Source organism: Molothrus ater, chromosome Z, assembly GCF_012460135.2.
Source record: "Molothrus ater isolate BHLD 08-10-18 breed brown headed cowbird chromosome Z, BPBGC_Mater_1.1, whole genome shotgun sequence".
Classification (NCBI taxonomy): domain Eukaryota; kingdom Metazoa; phylum Chordata; class Aves; order Passeriformes; family Icteridae; genus Molothrus; species Molothrus ater.
Window position 1 is genome coordinate 31,527,193 of NC_050511.2, and position 18,632 is coordinate 31,545,824.

General features: G+C 38.4%; 1 protein-coding gene across 1 annotated transcript in view; it reads right to left on the reverse strand.

Moving 5' to 3' along the window:
• ZDHHC21 (zinc finger DHHC-type palmitoyltransferase 21) overlaps positions 1-16,527 on the reverse strand; it is a 36,337-nt gene extending 19,810 nt beyond the window's left edge. The window contains exons 1-6 of the mRNA XM_036403955.1: positions 16,440-16,527; positions 14,381-14,473; positions 11,059-11,257; positions 10,184-10,282; positions 7,340-7,451; positions 6,276-6,414 (exon numbers count right to left, since the gene is read on the reverse strand). Of these exons, the coding sequence (XP_036259848.1) occupies positions 6,276-6,414; positions 7,340-7,451; positions 10,184-10,282; positions 11,059-11,212 (504 nt within the window). The 5' untranslated portion in view covers positions 11,213-11,257; positions 14,381-14,473; positions 16,440-16,527. The remainder of the gene's footprint in view (positions 1-6,275; positions 6,415-7,339; positions 7,452-10,183; positions 10,283-11,058; positions 11,258-14,380; positions 14,474-16,439) is intronic.
• Between the last annotated feature and the right edge of the window lie 2,105 nt (positions 16,528-18,632).

Below are 18,632 nucleotides of genomic sequence, written 5' to 3' on the forward strand. Positions count from 1 at the left end.
TTTCAAAGAAGATGCAGAGTGGGCTTAGCAACAACATCTGCCAGCTCCCTCAGCACCTGTGTGTGCAACCCATCAGGCCCATGGATTTGTGGTTTTGTCTGCCTAGCCAATCTCTAAACAAACCTTCAGTGGCCAAGGGCAAGTCTTCTTTTCTCCAGCCTTCCTCTCTTGCCTCCAAGGTCTGGGACTCCTGAAGGATGGCCTCAGCAGTGAAGTCTGAGGCAAAAAAGGAATTCGCTTTGCCCTCTCAGTGTCTTCTGTCACCAGATTACCCATCTAGATTCAGCAGCATCTCCACATTGGTGGGGATCTTTCTAATCCTTGTTTTGCTGCTGATATACTTGTAGATGCCTTTCTTGTGGTCCTTGATATCCCTCAACAGACTTCATTCCAACAGGCCTTGCCTTTCCTTGTTGTATCCCTGCATTCCCTGTCCATACTCCTATATTCCTCCCATAGACCCTCTCTCTTTTTCCACATCCCTAGCAAATTAATTCCTAAGCAATTATGAACTGGAAATCAATACTGGGCACTCAAATCTGTACAGACAGAACAACATTTTTCTACAGAAAATCCAAGTATATGCAGTGAGTTTTTTGGTAATCAGACTTTAATAATAGAATGAATTACACAATTCTACATGGGAATATAAATATTTAACTCCATGAAAACAGAAGAAAAGACCATTTTGAAAAGTAATAATAATAATAATAGTAATAATAATAATGTACTCAGGATGCTGCAGCTTTGCATGAAAGCTCAATGCAAGTTGGTTTTATTATCCCTTTTTAGAACTTAGTAACTCTTTTTCAGATGAGAAAACCAATCAAAACTATAATCAATCAAATCTATAATCAATCAAAACTAGTCAATAAACCAATCCCTCTTTCAATGTGTTTTGAACAGATCCTCCTGTTCTACAGTATTCACCAGTCTCAGTGCAGTGTGAGTACTGAGTTAGTGTGATTTTGGAGTTTAAGGTGCAGGCTACTTCTGCTAACAGAAAGAACTGTACAGACTCAGCCACCAAGCATACACACAGATTAGCTGACATCACCAGTGCATGAACATTCAGCTATCATAGCACAACAGGGTTTTGTTCCACAGCAGCTTTTTTTTACATTGAGCCAGGCTGGTTGTCATATATATGGCCTTGGCACAGATGCTGAAAGCACATTCTTAACAACATGAGAGCTTTCCTTCACCTAGCCTCTTTCTAATCTTCTTTATGTCAGCTCCACAGCCTAACTGGTCTGCCAAAACTTCATGTTCACATGGGTTGCTGCCACTGCCTTTCTACTTGTCCTATCCACACCACACAGCACTCCCCATCGGCTGCTGCCTGTTCTAAAGGTTTCTAAATTCCATTTAGCTGCTACTTCTATCCATCCCGTAAAACTGCAAGGATTCTTAGTTACCCATAAGAATGCGTAGAAATGTGAACAATAAGAACTTGTCACAAAACTGGGTAGGTCTATAGGATTATGTTGAAAAATGGACTACAAACCACAAGCTCTGGTATCTTTATCTCAACAGACAATACCAAAACATTCTACAGAAAGTCTCTGGGACAGATAAACAAGAGACTTCCTCAACCCCACAGCAGAAAACATGCCTCATCTTCATTTGTAACCATCAACCACTATAGATAACCCCTACAATGAACGCTACCACTGACTAGAACAACAGCTACCATGGCTTTATGCTATCATACAGGAGAGAGGTCAAAAACCACAATGGGTCCAGCTCTAGACTGAAGTCCATTATAAGACCAATGCTTCCAACTTCAACTCTCTTTGTCCCCTACCAACAAGAACAACAAAAAAAGCTTAAAAACATATAACAAGTCCCTGCCACATGCATTATTGTGTCATTGTTTTCAAGGATTTATAGTATTTCTTTAAAGCAGCACACTGTCCTGAGGACAGGGCTTTTGGCAAGAAACACAGAACTACTGTATCTGCTCCAGAAGAGATCATCTTCATAATTTTTCATTTACAATGGAAGATTTATTTATTCAATCTTTATTCTTTACTGAAATATGACATATACAGAGATTAATATACAAGAAAACACATAAAAAGCCCTCTTTTCTCTTGGTGAACAATATTTTGTGTAACATATGATAACCTGGTTGTCTGTGCTCAGTTGTAAATGAAGTCAGTCTGTTGACTTGGGTATCGCAAAAGTAGTGCATAATACAAAAGAAAGCCAGGCTTTCCAGAAAGCAAACTAAAAAATGCAGACTGCAGGTTTTGTAGAAAGAAAGAGGAAGGACTTAATTCAATATAAATGTACTGTCCTTACAACCATAGTGTAGGACAGCAGGGTTGGGTCGGTTTTGCAGAATGCTGAGAAGAAAAATTTTGATGTTTTTCATTTTATAAATCTCTCCTGTCTGATACATAGTTTTGTGATTCTAAGAGAAAAAGTTTCCTTTAGACTCCCTTTACTGTATAAATGGACTTCGGATGATACATATTTACAGATTTTCATTAATATTAGTCAATGCATAATATTAATATTACTGCAAAAAATCCTTTTCCAAAGCAAAGACAATGATTTGTAATTGCAGAAACAGGAACAAAATAAAACTAAATCAGAGCAAAGTGGCCTAGGTTTTTATATGTTAAGAGGTTTGGCTATGACAATTATTGTAGCAACATTTCTAGCAAACAGAATGTATCAGCAGAATTCCTTTTGCTTAAAAGATTAAAAGCCTTCTATAAATAAGGTAAAATATACTGCCAAAGCATTTACTTTTGCAATTTGACCAGCTGTATCTAGAATCCATGCCAGCACAGCCATGGAGAGAACAACTATGTAGTGGTAAGTCTAGTATTTGTCCTTCTCATCTCACTATTCAGAAGACTGACTACTTCCTAAAATATACAGGCTTCCTGACATTTTATCATGAAGATGTAAAATTAAGAATATTCCTGTGTTAACCTCTGTAAATCACCAATGCCTGCAGAAGAACTAATATGCTGATTTTATTCAAACAATATATTTTGTCCTGTGCTATTATCCCACATAATCAATTTAACTATCATCTCCTTTATTTCTAGCAGTAATTGCACTCCTCCTGCTGGACAAACAGAGGTAACAACCATAACTTAAATTTTCTGGCAGTGTATGTTACGAGAACCAAGACTACTATGAAGCAATTTTCTGCAGTAAGAGGCGAAGCTGAAAGATTGCATCTCTACAGAAACAGCTTCCTCCATTACCTTTAGAGCTTTCACCCTCAACTCAGAATAGTTAATTTAAAATTTTTGGGGTATCCTTTCTTGACCCTTTAAAAAAAACCCACAAATTCAAATTTGGAAAGTGATATTAACATGCTGGTCAAATTTGCATAATGCATTAATCAGTACTGTAATAAAATTATCATTTCACAATAGCACTAAAAGCAATTTTAATTCTACAGCTTCAGTGTTTTGTACTACTTTATATCTGAAGAATAAAAATGTAGATGAAGGCACACTGCCAAAAAATTCACAAGTATTTTAATGAGCAAGAATAAGCTTATTCCAGATGGCTGTTTGGAAAAAAAAATCATCCAGTTCTTTGAATCTGTTCTAAACACTAGCCCCTGTAAATTTAGAAAATTTAAGCTCCCAGTTACAGCCAAAATTTCAACAAAGAACTGTGCTTTTATGAAAGGCCGAAGGTACCGCGCTCTCTGGAATGCTGTGGTACCTCAACTTTAATTGATATAAAGGAGATAAAAAGAATCTTGCAGAATGCTTGCCTAAAACCCTAACTACTACTAAGCCAATGTTTTCATCAGTCCTGTTCCTTTGGTGTCAAAAAGACATAGTTCTGACAAATTATTCCGTGGCACAAATCTATAGAGCATCACATCCTTAGCAGCACTTTAAAAAAAAACAGCTTCATGGAATTCTGGTGTTGTTTTCCAGGCAGATATGTTGACTAAGCATGACAACTATTTTAGTTTTCTCTACTTCGTTGTGTGCTCTCCTATTCTACAGCTGAAAAACTGAGAAAGATAAATACTATTTAGTGTTACACTGTACTTAACAAAGGTCTTAACAGCCCAGACCTGCTGCGTCTACGGTTTTTCTATATTGTATAAACATATTTTTCCTCTCTGGGGCACAGAATACAGTATACTATAGCACAGATCCACTTTGTAAAAGGAAGAGTGCCATTTGAAGTGTTCACATATGGAAATTAACTAAACAGAGAAAAGTAAGCAATTTCTTCCACAGTTCTCTGTAAACCTAGGCAGGCAAATACAAGAACCTGATCCCCTCTTCAGGGAAACACATTAAAATGGGTTAAAATAATTGTTGCACATGTATTCTGCCTTCTAACCTGTCACCTGTCAAAGGAGCAGGAGCATTAAAATTAGGCTTCTCTCCAAACAACTTCAAATGAATCCAGTTATACTGGCAAGAACAAGTTTTATACATATTCACACTTTTTTTTGAACTATCATTATCAATAATTATTTACCATCACCTCCTTAGGTATTGTAAAGTATCTGAAGTAAACATGATTTCCATCTCCCTCTCTTGCACAGACCACCCACAAACAAATAATTTGGTTACTTTTCACACTACTTCTAAAAAGCAAGGCTAACAGACAGAACTTTGGCATGTTACCTAATACAGTGTAATTACATGAAACAATGCATTCAGGGAATATTCACAATAAAAAGGAAATACCCTACCATGACATACTATTAGAGGCTAACAAGTCTGTTTTAGCGCCTATGGAAAGATACTCCAAGCAGACAGCAAATTATTTTCTGTTTGATATTTCTAAAATCCCTTTAATGATTTAAATAGAAGTATTGATGTATATGGAAAAAATAATTAAATTCCTTTAGAATACGATTTCTTTCAAGAACAAGTTATAAAAATCTTCAGCTTTGGAACATTCTACATAATAAAAACTTGGTATTTATGAATTTGAATACAGCACTTTTATCAGTTTTGGATTAACCAAGTAATACAGTCTTCCTACACTTTCAGCTCTCCTTTACCACATCACCTTCACATACACTTTTATGGGAACATCACACCCAGTTCAGACTGACACAGGAACAAATAAGAAGTTTGGAAGACTACATCGCATCTTTTTCCAGAAGCAGAATTTTTCACTTTGTGAAATTCTCATATAACACAGGATACAAAATCATATGACAAACTTTAGTTGTTCAAAAAAATGGAAATTTTTTTTTTTGTGTCTTACCCACAGTGTAGGGTCAGGTTTCAGTAGCCTGGAAACATGAGTATGACATGCAGAGAGCATGCTGGGGTGTCACATCGACACAGAATTTAAAAATCTTCTGCACTTCAGTATTTGGAAAAAATCTCAACAAAATTTAGGGTGTAATATCTGAGATGATCTTACTCTCCTATGACATTTGGAATGTTACCTAATTTAAAAAATGTTTTAAAGTTGTTTTCTAGGCTTTTCTCTTCCGTGTACTTGTATTTGTTATAGTCCAGTACAAATACAAAGCTCATTTTAGATTTAAGCTAGAAGTTCTTATGGTTCTTCATAAACAAGATAGCGTAACAGTTTTCTTATAAAGAAAGAACTTTCAAGCACTGAGCAAATTTCAAGCAACCATCTTCAATATTCTGAATACTACAGATAATAGGCATAAATGAGCACCAGATAGCAGCTTTACAATGTAAGTTTCATAGGGGAAGGAAGTCCTTGATTTTTTACTCTACTCCAGTTGGTAAGTCCACATGAAACAAGCCAAACTTAATTCTCCCTTAACCCACATAACCTTTTCAAAGCAACAGAAAATACTGCTACAAAACCAATGTATATTTTTCCCCATGATCATGTGTTTTTCTTCTTTCTTAAAAAAGCAGTTAAAAAACAGTTAAAAACCAGTTTTTTAAAACATGATATTAGGACAGATATATAGTCTGCATAAATCTACTTTGGAAAAAGTAAAAGGAAATTTTAATACATCTAAAGTAGTTACCTTAACTCTTTCCAGTACTGATAATCACTTCCAAAGAAAGCTAACTGGTTCTTCCCTCCTTTCCTATATTCCTAAGAGAACTAATGTTGTGTTTTTAACACAAAGAACTCATATGCCCTTTCATAAAAATATTTTGTTACTTACCATAAATCAGTTTGCTTACTTAGTAACATACAGTTAGTTGAACTCTCTTCACTAAGAGTGAAACTGAGCTACCAAAAATGTGCAGTAACTAAAAGCCAACACAAATTACAATGCAATACTATTTGTTCCCTTCACAGAGAAAATAGGTTCTTACCCAGTTTTCTTTTTTCAGAGGCAAAAAGTAGTAGTAATGGCAGAAGTCAAGTATCAGCGTATAGGAACTAAGGATCTGGGTGTAGAAACACAGCTGTAAAAACAGCCAGTGATTGTCTTCACCAACACAATTATTAATCCTGTAGAGAAACAAAGTGTGCATATATAAAAACAGAAATACAAATACTAAAGTTATGATACTGTGAATAGAAAACTTTATGATTGCTTAAGGAGCAAACTACTGGATCCCTTGCACACAGCTTAAAGCATAGGTTGCACTACTGAGATCTTTGCTTAGAACAGGAGACACAGTTCTCTGTATTTGTATATAGCAAAGATACTGCTGCAACTTTAAGTAAAACTCTAGTAATAAAATGGTTTTTGAAAGTTTGTGAAATTTCACAGTAATGTGTCTTATCTTCTGCTACTCAATACATTTCACAGGTTGTGAACTATAAGAGTGCAAAAATGCAAACAAATATTTTAAAATAAATGTGATCACAGGCTAACCCAGTAACAAAGAAATATGACTTAAAAATGAACCAAAGGCACAGAAGACAATACAGGCATCCATACTCAGAAACTCCTGCATACTCCAACATGAAAAGTGCAAAGGAAACACAAGGATTCTATCTGTATTAAGTACAAGATCAAAAATTACATGGATGCAAATTCATACAAGCACTGGCACAGACAACAAGCTAAACCAGAGTGACAAAAGCACTATACTAGTACTATTCTCTGAAGTAGAAAAACTTGACAAAAAAAGGTAGTTTGAAAAATGGCTAAACCAACGTAAGAGAATCCCAACATCATTTCTGTACTCTGCAGTTTGTCTTGTAAAAATTAAAACTCAGAACTTCTTAAAAAAATGTTTATTTTCACTTACTCTGAGTTTTACTGGTAGAAATAGGAAAGTTCAAATTTATTATTTCCTTGCTTTATATGCCTAAATGATTAAGCACTACTGGGAAAAAACAGGAAAAATGAGCAGCAGTCAAGACCACAAATTTCAGAATGATTCACTAAAACAGTAGATAATTAGAAGAAATGTCCTGATTTTACCATGGACAGTGGTGATCCATCCTCCTCACACAATGTCCACAGCGACTGCAATGGTGTGAACGCTTTGGTCTCATCACATTGCACTTGTTACATAACTCCCAATGTTCTCGTTCTAGGTGAAAATGTAGACACATTAGAGAGATTTAAACTCAGTAATGTGTACTCATAATAAATCTGTATGCTTGTAACTCTAATTAAAAAAACAAATCTTACTATGATCTGAGAAGGATAAGCACCACATAAAAAGCTTCTTCCCACTGTGACCTTAATTAAACTGGAAGATATTACTGCTACTCCATGACAGTTTCTGTCTCCAAAATGCCCTCTCTTCCTATAAATTTCTACAAAGTAATTATTACAGAAGAAACCCGTGATTCAGACAAGGAAGACTGTTACTCAATTATTTCCTTACATTTCTACTGCGAAAAAAATTATCTGCTAGACAGAATCAGGATACAATCTCATTGCTATTCCAGAATCCCCTGAGGAAATACTGCTACTGCTAGCTAACTAAAAGATGACACACAGTGAACACTTCAGGAGCATCTTCCATCTCAAAGCATTTTAATAACATGCATATCACCACATGCAATTTTACATATAAGACAAGCAAAGAAAGAGATCAAGGATAGGGCTGTATATACAAATATATACTATTTTTAAATTACTAATGTGAGATTCTTTAAAAGCCAATATCCAGAGATACTGAGTAGCTGAAGGTACTAGGAGTACTATTGCTCAGCTTGGCTATTATTTATCTCAAATGCACCACCCAAATTAGAGGAATTCTTTGAAAAGCAAAATTCAAATCATATGTTCAAAAATTTCATCTTCACATGGGAAACAATAAGATTAACACTGAAATAATTCCAGTCACAAAAGCATATATTTTCTGTTTTTAAGGAAAACAGGTGGATGACTGAGAAATACTTTGACTGTTCAAATTGTTTCTACCTAAACAATCTTTTTTGAGGCACAAAAATTTCTCATATCTCAGGGACAGAGGGAAAAAAAAGGAAAAAAAGCTTCATATTTACAGTAGGACATTCTGAAATCTTATACTGTAAAACACTGTCCCAATGTAAACAAACTAAAGTTATATTTAGCACTTCTGAGCCACCTGCAGGCAGCTCTAATCGGGTCTTTCTTGCTGCAAAATAACATTTGGACACTGGAAGTAAAGAAACCCAATATCTGAGATCATTAAACTAGTAATAACGACAGATGGAAACTGATTTACAATCTGTTTGCATAAATCCAGTGTCGCAAAGGTGTCACTCACTAATAGGGTAGATACCCACAGAGTTCAGAAACACCCTAACTCATTTTTAACACAATTTATACTATGCAAAAATGTATCCTCCTGTCAGCCTAGCGCACACCAGACAATTGAAGCACTACCTCCAGAAGTACAATACCCAGATATATCAGGCACCAAATCAAAATATCAAAGTCATGACCTAGCCTAAACATTTCACCTTCAGAAGTACTTATTAAGCATGACTGCCGTATGGACTGAATGGAGCACGCAAAGGTTGGAGAGCTATGCAAAGAGATACCTTAAATTAGAAAAAATCCTTTGTGTGCAAAGGGAATTTGCACTGCTCCTGGTAATTTGAAGGTAAATGAAAACTCCAGTTTTCTAACTAACTAGCGTAACTAGCGAGGGTCTCCATTCTCCACGTCAGTTTGCAAAATCCAGGTTGCTCCCCCTGCAGCAAAACTGCTGACTCCAGAACCCAAGTCTGAAACACCTGATGTTTTACTGGATCAAAGGATCAGCCGCCAGAAGCAGAAAGAACACTGGCATGAGATTTTCTGCAATTAGTGGTGAGACATCTGATTCCCAGGGAGATACACTCCTTTCTACAATAAACTGTCCACTTCATTCACATCATATCATCAGCACTAAGGCTAAAAAGATCATGTCTCCAAACACATCATCCTAGATTTTCAGTAACATCAGGAAGAGAGAGCAAAATTTTATTCTGGGCATTCACTACATCTGAAGACAAGACTGAAGCATTCAGCCTCATGGATGGGACAAATTTTCTTCATTCATGAAGTGTTATCTGTTAATGTGACAAAGCTCCTGCTGTTTAACAGCCCTACTCCATTCTAAACTCCTAAGTAAAAGCTCTATGCATTAGATAATAGCTCCCAACAGTTCATAAAAATACTGTCCTTCTCTGTGGAGAATCATTAAGGTTTTAAATTTCCTCCAACTTCTGGAGCATTGGATACCATACAGGAATTATGGGATAAATTTGCAAGGACAGAAAGGATCGATTAAGTCGCTACTTTATAGAAATGCAGTGTAACTAGCACCATGGTTTATGTTTTTTGTTAACAGCCCATACAATCATAAGACTCTGGAAAAAAACCAGCAAAAAATACACAGGTAAAAACCAGTATAGGACCACCTTCCAACACCATTTTCAACATCATATAAATTTACTAAGACAAAAGATATAGAATTAAAATAGCTAGCTATCGATAAACATTTTTCATTAAATATTATCAAGTTTGTAGTATATGAATAATGTTTCAAAGTCTAGAATGCAAAAAAAAATCTTCCTGTGGAAAAAATTTCTAGCAGAAGGTCCTACATAACAGAAGAATGGTAGAATTTCTGGTAGAATATAAGTTTAAGAAAAAGAAGTTTTGAAACTACACAAGGAAAAGTGCTAGAAATTTACAACTTTAAAACAGTGACAGAGTAACTTTATTCAGCAAGGACAGATCATGGTTTCCAATAAGTCTCACAAAGACAAATTTATTCCTAATTATTTTGAGGCTAGTAAAATAACTTTCATTCAATTACATAGAATCAAGCTAATGTACCTGTAATCGGTATCTCTGGATTTTCAGGTAGTTTTCCTGGATCTGCTACTGAGGCTCTAAATAACGAAGCTATACAAAACAATGAGCAGAAGTAATAACCTAAAAAAATAAATAAGCATTTGTTAGACTTTTCCATATGTGCAAAGTACGCTGTATCAAAAAATACAGATGCTTCAGAATTGAGCTGGAAAACACTCAGCCTCCTCATTCAATTCCAGATATATTTCTGATATTAAGTACACAGCATTAAGTACTCCCCAATAAATAGAGTTAAAAAAGTAGCAAACAGTTCTGATAGCACCAGCAGGTGCTACTATGACCATGCTACTGTTTTTCAGAAGTTCCTCCACCATCTTACCACACAAGCACCAATCATATCACACCTCAAAGCCCCCATATGGAAGATATTCCCAATAGTGCATCTTCACCTTGAAGTTTGTTCCAGCCATAATTCAAGACTTTTCCCCAGCAAACCTATGAGCCAAACTTGTATGAGCTAACCCACACAGGGACATATGACAAAACTAACAAAATTTAGCTTGTTGCCAGTCATCACTACTATCACACCAAATTCTGACAGGCACTCGCAGATGTGAACCTGAAATCCTGTCAACAAGTTCTAAGTACAGGACCTGAAAGCTACATTCAGCCTTTTCACCAGTTTCCACAAAAACAAGTTCTACAATAACGCTTGCAAAATGAAATGCTGCAGCTTCTCAGAACACAAAAACGTAAGACGCATCCACTACATTTACTCTTTATCTTACCTTTTGTCTTTACTTTCACCCTAGTTTTTATTTTCTGATAGGATTTTTTTTAAGGTACATTAAGTAGAGGCATTATTTTATTAGTAGAAAAAAGTTAAAATTACTTACACAAAACTGCCACAACTGAAATATTTCCCTCTTCATAATGAGGAAAAAGGATGACCTTTGGGATGAAGATTGTATTGTACAGCCAGACAAAGATAATTAGGCCCATGCAGCACCAACCCTGAGGGTCAACCACAAAGTGAATCCGTTGCCCCATTGAACACAAACAGATAATAAATTGTCACAATCCAGGACGATAATCCTAAAGAGATAAATAAATTTTTTATTTTTTTAAAAAGAGTAAATTAACTAGCATAGTGCAACCTATACGGTTCATACATTCAAATTCGTACATTCAAGTAAGAAAGAAAAAAACCTATCAACTGTTGATTTAAGGAATTACATAAAAACTTAAAAACATTTCACATATATTTTTTAAGCACCATGCAAAACATTTTATGAATTCATTAATTAGATATATCTGGCTAAGAAGCAACATTTATCACCAAGATGGAAGTAAAACCACTACCTGGGAAAACTAGTAAGCAATAGGTAAAACAGCAACTGTCAATCAGGTGGCAGCAGCAAAGAAAACTCTTTCATCAAAGTAAAAAGGTTGTAAAGCAAGAAAGAAATATAGGGAATTATTTATGTTCCACAAAGATTCACCCCACCTATCTATTACGGTCTCCCCCATATTTCATGGTTGTTTTCTTAAAGCTTTTATGCTAAAATAGTCAAAAACATCACCAAGAATTCAGGGTTTCCTTGCTTAAAAAACGTCCTTCATGACATTAACAGCAAACCAACCAAGAAAGGAGTAATTACCCTGACATCTTTCACACAGATTATTAAAAATATCACACAATGAAACATTTTCTATTAATCACATTTAAAACATCAAGGTTTCCATCCTTACTCTTTAGTGGGCTGATTTCCTTTTTGTTTTAGACTGAAGAAACCTCACCAAGTCCTACAATGTGAACTTCTGAACTTCATAAATCAATCTCAACAACACAGCACTAAGTCCAAACCACTATTCAGCACAACTATGATGGGATTATTACTGTTATTTTTTTGTCAGACTACTTTCATACACATATTTTATTACTGAAATGCACACATAATCCCAATCTATTCTCTTACCTGTTAGTTTCCCCAGTTTCTATGCTTCAGGAATCTTGTTCCATTTCTGATGGTTTCTTTCCATTCCTTTCAGCTCCTACTTGTTCCACTAAAATTTTGTTTATCAAACATTTCTGTTTCCAAGGGTTTTGCTTATTTGTCTCATGTTTGACTGTCCTCAAATGCATTCAAAATTTACTTAATACTATTCACAAATTTCATGGTCTTCTCTTCTTCTTCTTTTAGATGTCTAATCAAAATCAGGCTCAAACAAGCTGCCATTTTTCCACACTTCTCCTTTGTGTTATTTATAATCACCCTTTGCTTGTTATTTTCTAACGTAACAGTGTTCCCATTCAAGTATCATTCAGATCCCCACCAAGTTCTTGCAGCCACAGAAACCCCCACCACAAGAGGAGAAGCAGACAGAGAGCCTCAGCTTGTCAAGCCAGACATGTCAAGCCTCTGAGCTCCAGCACCAGGAGGACAGCTCTGCCTACAGCTCTGATCTAGAGAGCAGGTTCTGAGCCCTGGCAGCACACATGGACAGAAAGCTCTGTCCAAGAAAGCCTCTGTGCCTGAGTCCTGCAGCAGTACCCATACTGGGTATGAGGAACAGCATGGGGTAAGGAACAGCAATGGGTCCCTGCTTCTGGGACAAAGACACCTCTGCTGGCCCAACCTGTCACCTGGCAAAGTATGCTGCTTGCCAGGGGCCTGGGTCCTGGATACCACAGACTGACTGTTACTGAGGCTGGTAGTAGTCTGGCCCTTAGTCTATTACCCTTAGCTGCTCTTCCATTCAGGCACCATGGACACAGCCAGGGGAGACCAGGAGTTTACCAAGCATGACTACACAGTTAACAGGGTGCTGGCCAAAGTCTAGTGGACAAGTGATATCTCATTCATGCTGCTGATGAAGCGGAAGAACTTGAGGAGAAGCAGACAGATCCTGCAAATGAGCAAGTGGTTGTGCAGCATTTACATCTATAGAACCTCCTATAAGGCTCAAAAACTGAGGGTGAAGGGAAACAAGATCCACCTGAAATTACATGGGTGACAGCATCTTTGCCAAGAGGCTGGTTAATCAGCTTGGGGAACGCTTAAACAAAGAATGATGATACAGGAAGGTGGTGGTCACGTTTCACAAGCAAAGGATGCAGGATGATGGGGAAAATAGAGATCTTATAACCAACCAAACCAAGGTGAAGTGGTGCTGCACCAAGTGTGTGCGCACAACTGACACAGGAACACCACTTAGTACACTAGGATAGGTCAATAAACAAGGTCCTCCTAGAGTTGAATCTGGTGAGAGATATGAAATTCCAAGAGAGATTTGTACAGGTATATGAGCAGCATAAGGAAGGCTAGAGAGGAAACACCAGCCTGCTGCTGAAAGTATCAAAATCATACAAAAATGTCAAAGCACCTTGTTTATTTTGCTCTTTCATGGTTAAGACCTGCCTTCTGGAATTCCAGGTCCCTGAGACCCATGGGAAAGTGTAGAAAACAAAAGACTTACTCTGAGCGAGGGAGGATCAGATTAACAAATTTTTAAGTGAACTGGACCTATCACTTCCATTTGACCTGCTGAGATGCCAATCTGAGTGCTGAGAGAGCTGGTTTTGTCATTGTGAAGTCATTCTCAACTAAGTTTGGAAGTTTTATGCTGATGGGTGACATTCCAGAGGACTCAAGAAAACAAGTGTCAATGAAAATACTGTTTTCAAGGACAAGAAGGAGGAGCCAGGCAACTAAAGGTCTACTAGGCTCACCCTGGTCCCTGGGAAGGTGAAGGAAACAATCCTGGAAATTACTTTCAAACACATGAAGGACAAGAAGGGGACTGGGAGTAATCACCATGAATTTACAAAGGGAAAATCATGCAGACTAACAGAAATATAGAGGTCAAAAAAACCAAATGCAGCTAGAAACACTGCTGACCACTGAGGAATCCATCTGTTTTCCATCTTACCAGAGCAGCAGAGATTCCATGACTTCACAGCACTTCCTCAGAATAACAGCTCAACAAACAAAACAAAGAGATATAATTACTGAAATACTTGCTCCTGAGCGACCTACTTGTACCATGCGTGAGCAATAAGCAGTGAAAGGGATTCAGGAGAAAACAGTAAGAATGCCTATCAAGAAAATACATTCCAAATTTTTATCCCTCAGTAACTTACTTTTGCCTGCATGACCATATTCACTTTTATAATCAGAAAACCAAAACAAACCTCAGCCATGCTCAAAAACATACCTTGGATGGCAAAATCCAGAATGAAGCAAGAACTACACAAATGCAGACGTCACTCTCAAGACAGAGTGATTTTTCATCTGTCTTCTGTATCTCCTGAAAGTGTGATATGCAAACAACCAATATCATTTGTTTGAAAGGCAGCATGTAACAGGTTACTTTCTATTTTGCTTTTCAAACCCCACCCTACTGAGTAGAGCTGTATCCAAACAGACACGTTAATTCTAACTAGCATATCTCAAATCTCAGTTCTAGGTCATTTCAAAAGTTTAATATATATTTAAAAGAGAAATGTCTGTGTAAAACTGCAGTACTACCAATGTGTTTCAGTTAAACACATTTGTTTCCTGTTTCCTATAATTGTAAATTAAGTTTTATATTTTTCATTATACTTCAGAAGCCATAGCAAATAAATGATGTCAATATATTGACTTACTCTGGCAAAGTGATTTTTTTTCCCCTCCTTCTCTTGGTTTATGTACCATGCACAAATATATAAAGTGTGAGGAATAAAGAAAAAGTAAGAGCTTCAAAATCTGATAATGAGGAAGGAAGTACTAGATTAAAATTTAAATCACAAAGTGAATGTATTACTCTTTCAAATACGACTGATCTCATATAATTTTGTTCTTCAAAATTCATAATTTTTGATCAGAAAAACTACAATATGCGAAGAAAAAACTCTATGAGAAGATTAACAACAAATAAATGGAGAGAAACAATTAAGTGATTTATATCTGTATACATTCAAGATTCATACAAGCAATGAAATTCTCCAAGCAAAGTAATTTTCTGATTAAATAGTTTAGGAGAAAATACAAAGCACTAATGTTAGAGCTTTTGAGGTTTTCTTCCCTTATGCCCTAATTTATAGCTATTTCTTCTAAATAAATAACTAAAATACAAATCATTTGAAAGCCAACAGTAGCTGTGCCTATGAAAAGCTTCCGCTGCACCAAAACATGACCGAGTCTTTCCTACGTTATTGAGAATTGTTCTTGCCTTTCCAAAAAAAAAATACATTTATTGCAGGATGCCTGGGCAGCATTTTTCCTAACCCTTTTCTTTCTGCGCAGTTCCATCAATGGTATCATAAACTCAATATTTTGTTCACTACAATCACCTGCAATATGACTCTTCATGTGACATCCACAGAATACTGAGACCACAGAATGAGTAAGGCAGGTGAAAAGTTAGTTCCAAGAAATGAGAAAGCTTTCTGCTAACCATAAATGTTAAGGTGAAATTGCTTTAATAGACTCATTGGAATGCAACCTTAGAAAAATAAAAAGTATACTATTTTGCATCAAGAATGTCCCAAAACATATTTAGAAAGTGTATTTCATAAATACACCCAACATGAGCAGTACTCAATTTCTCAGCCTATGAACCACAACAGTCAGCTCTGGGGACATCCTGTTTCCTGCACATTCATGGGTGTTGCACTGATACACAACTAGAAACTGTGCCTCACTGTAGCCCTGCTTCTTAAGAAAAGTATGTCTTCTGAAATCTGACTTGCAGAACTTTTTTCACAAGTCCTTAAACAAGTATTGCTTGCCATGAAAGACAATTTTAAGACTCCACACAAACTGAACAATACTATGCACCATAATACACATTTTGAGAGTGGAAAAAACACCACTTTCTAAAAAGGCTGTATCCTAAGCAAGTCAGAAAAAAGAACAGAGAGTAGAAACACAAGAGAGCCCACTTCTCATAATATTTGTGATAACTAGGGCAAGGCAACAACAATCAACAGCCCTCCCCAATTTCTGGATCCCACTGCATTTTTACACCAGTGACCTTCCTGAAATCTAAATAATTACTGCCAAAGACTACTGATACTAAAACAAAAAATACACTTCAATGGGAATAAACAAGGTGGACTTGAACCATTTAACTGAATTTATTTTACAAACCAGATTTTAAGGAAGTCACATGTCAGAATAGAATTGCCATTAAGCTTTTTGCAACACTTCTGTTTAACAAAAAATAGGTATCAGAATAGCCAGTTAACATAAGCAACAGCATATTTGTGCTATGACGAACTCCCACACACCTGGCATTTCTCGTGTTTATAGAATGGATGGTTGCGGCAGAGACCTTGGCACAAAGCAGTTGCTAGGCGGCTGTTGACAGGTTTGTTGAGGTAGGCAAGACATTCCCACCCAGTTACTTTTCATTGATAGGATCTAGCAAAGCATACATGCAAACAACTACTTCATTTATAAAAAATGTCACTCGGGGTTGGAGAGGGACGTGGCTTGACATTAACACACGCACCCTCTTTATCACAAGCCCATCAAATCTATCTTCACCCACTGCTGACCAAACAACCACTTGTAGACAGATAATGCACTTTACTTTAAGAACATTACTGTTTGGATCACCAGTCTGAGGCGAACGAAGACCTGCTGTATCATCTGACTAACTACTAGAGCTGGGAAATGAAAGTGTGAAACCCAGGGACGCCAAGGCCATTGCATTTCCTTGAGGCGCGCTGCTGAACACACAGCTAATCAAAACCTCGTGCTTCTCCTACTACCACCTCAGTACCAGCGAAGACCCTCCTCCTCCTTTCCAGGGCAACCAGCACCCTGGACCTGCATAAAAGCGACGGCACCATTTCTTTACTTCACAGCTGGGGCGATACCCCGCAGTTCTGCCCAGGGCTTCCCTACCCAACTCCCTCCACAGACAACAGCACCGCTGGAGGGGAGGTGCAGGGATGGAGGAAGCCCCGCAGGAGCCCGCCCGCCGCGGCGGGGCCGTGCCCGAGGAGATGGAGATGCCGGTGCCGGTGCCGCCGCCCCCCGCCCCTCCCGCCAGCCCGGCCCGCCCGCGGCTCCGCTCCCGGGCCAGCGGGGGTCGCGCGCGCCGCCCCCCGCCCGGGCACGCGGCGGAACCAACCGTGGGCTTCCGCCGCTCCAGCCGCGCCTGCGCCCTCCGAGCGCCCCGGTGGGCGGGCGGGCGGGACCGCGCCCCTCAGGGAGGGAGCGGCGCCGGCAGAGCCGCCCTTGGAACCCGCCCGAGGCGAACCGGCTGCCCCTCACGGCCGCGGGGCGTGGGCGTCTGGCCTCCTGTGCGAGAGGCGGGCACACGGCCGGCACGGCAGGGGCCTGTATGCTGAGTGTGTGCAGCGCTGGAGGAGCCGCTCTGGGGGGGTGGCCTACCCTGCCTGGTGGGAAACCCGATCAGCCGCATTTGCCCAGGGCTGGAGCTTGCTGTGACTTGCTCGTTCCCGGCCACGGACTTGAGTCAGCTTGAGCCCTATTCCGTTCTTCATTTTTGCAGCGTCCCTTTGCAATCCGTGTGAAAAATTAGTCCTGCAGACAAGGCTTCTGCCTCAAGTCTCCAGGCTGCTCCTAGGAGAATCTGGCACCTGCCCCAGCTAGGCCTCATAGCTTGAAGTTAATAGTATAAAATAACACTAGCTTCCTTAAGAGAGACTTGCTTTACCTTGTATACCACATAACCATGGTTTCACGGGATAAGTGAAAGGCCCCAGCTCACTGCAAGGAGGAGCACACCCCCCAAGGAGGAGAACAGCCCCCACCTTGCAGATAAGGACCTCTTATCTTCTAGCTCGTCTCTCAGAATCATAAAGCCACCCATGAAGAAAAAAAATGCCTCTAGACTATGAAGATAACATTAGAATCCCAGTACTTTCAACACATCTGGCAAAACCCTGCTGTTATCTGGCATTGGTGGTTGTAGCAACACTAACTCCCGGGACACCTAAATCAAGAAAGAGTCAGCTGGATGGTGACACCTTAGATTTATTGCTGTTTTCCAGAATAGCAGCATAAATGTGGGTTATGCAGCGAGTGGTCAAATCATGTTGTTTATAAATGCATGAAAGGGATAAGAGCCATTCGTTAAACACAACCATTTGTTAAACACAACTTCTTCATGCTCATGAATGAAGAACTGCTCTTGTAATTCTGTGCTTTGCATCCTTGCCTCAATCAGCTCAGACCAGTTGGAACATTTTTACGACATTCAGGTCGCCTGCTGTGCTGTGCCCCTTGCTCACATAGAATCCTTACCTGTCCACAGAAACCAGTCATCATTTTAAAAAGATAATTCAGACCTGCAAGGGATTACCTTTGGGTAAGAGCCACAGACAGCTTGTAACAGACAAAATTTTCAGTGTTCCCAGCTGGGAATCATGCCTCAAGCACCCATTGCTGATGAACATATATGGTCTTTTGGCTACCTAAAAGTACCCCATCTGTCTGAATGGCATAGT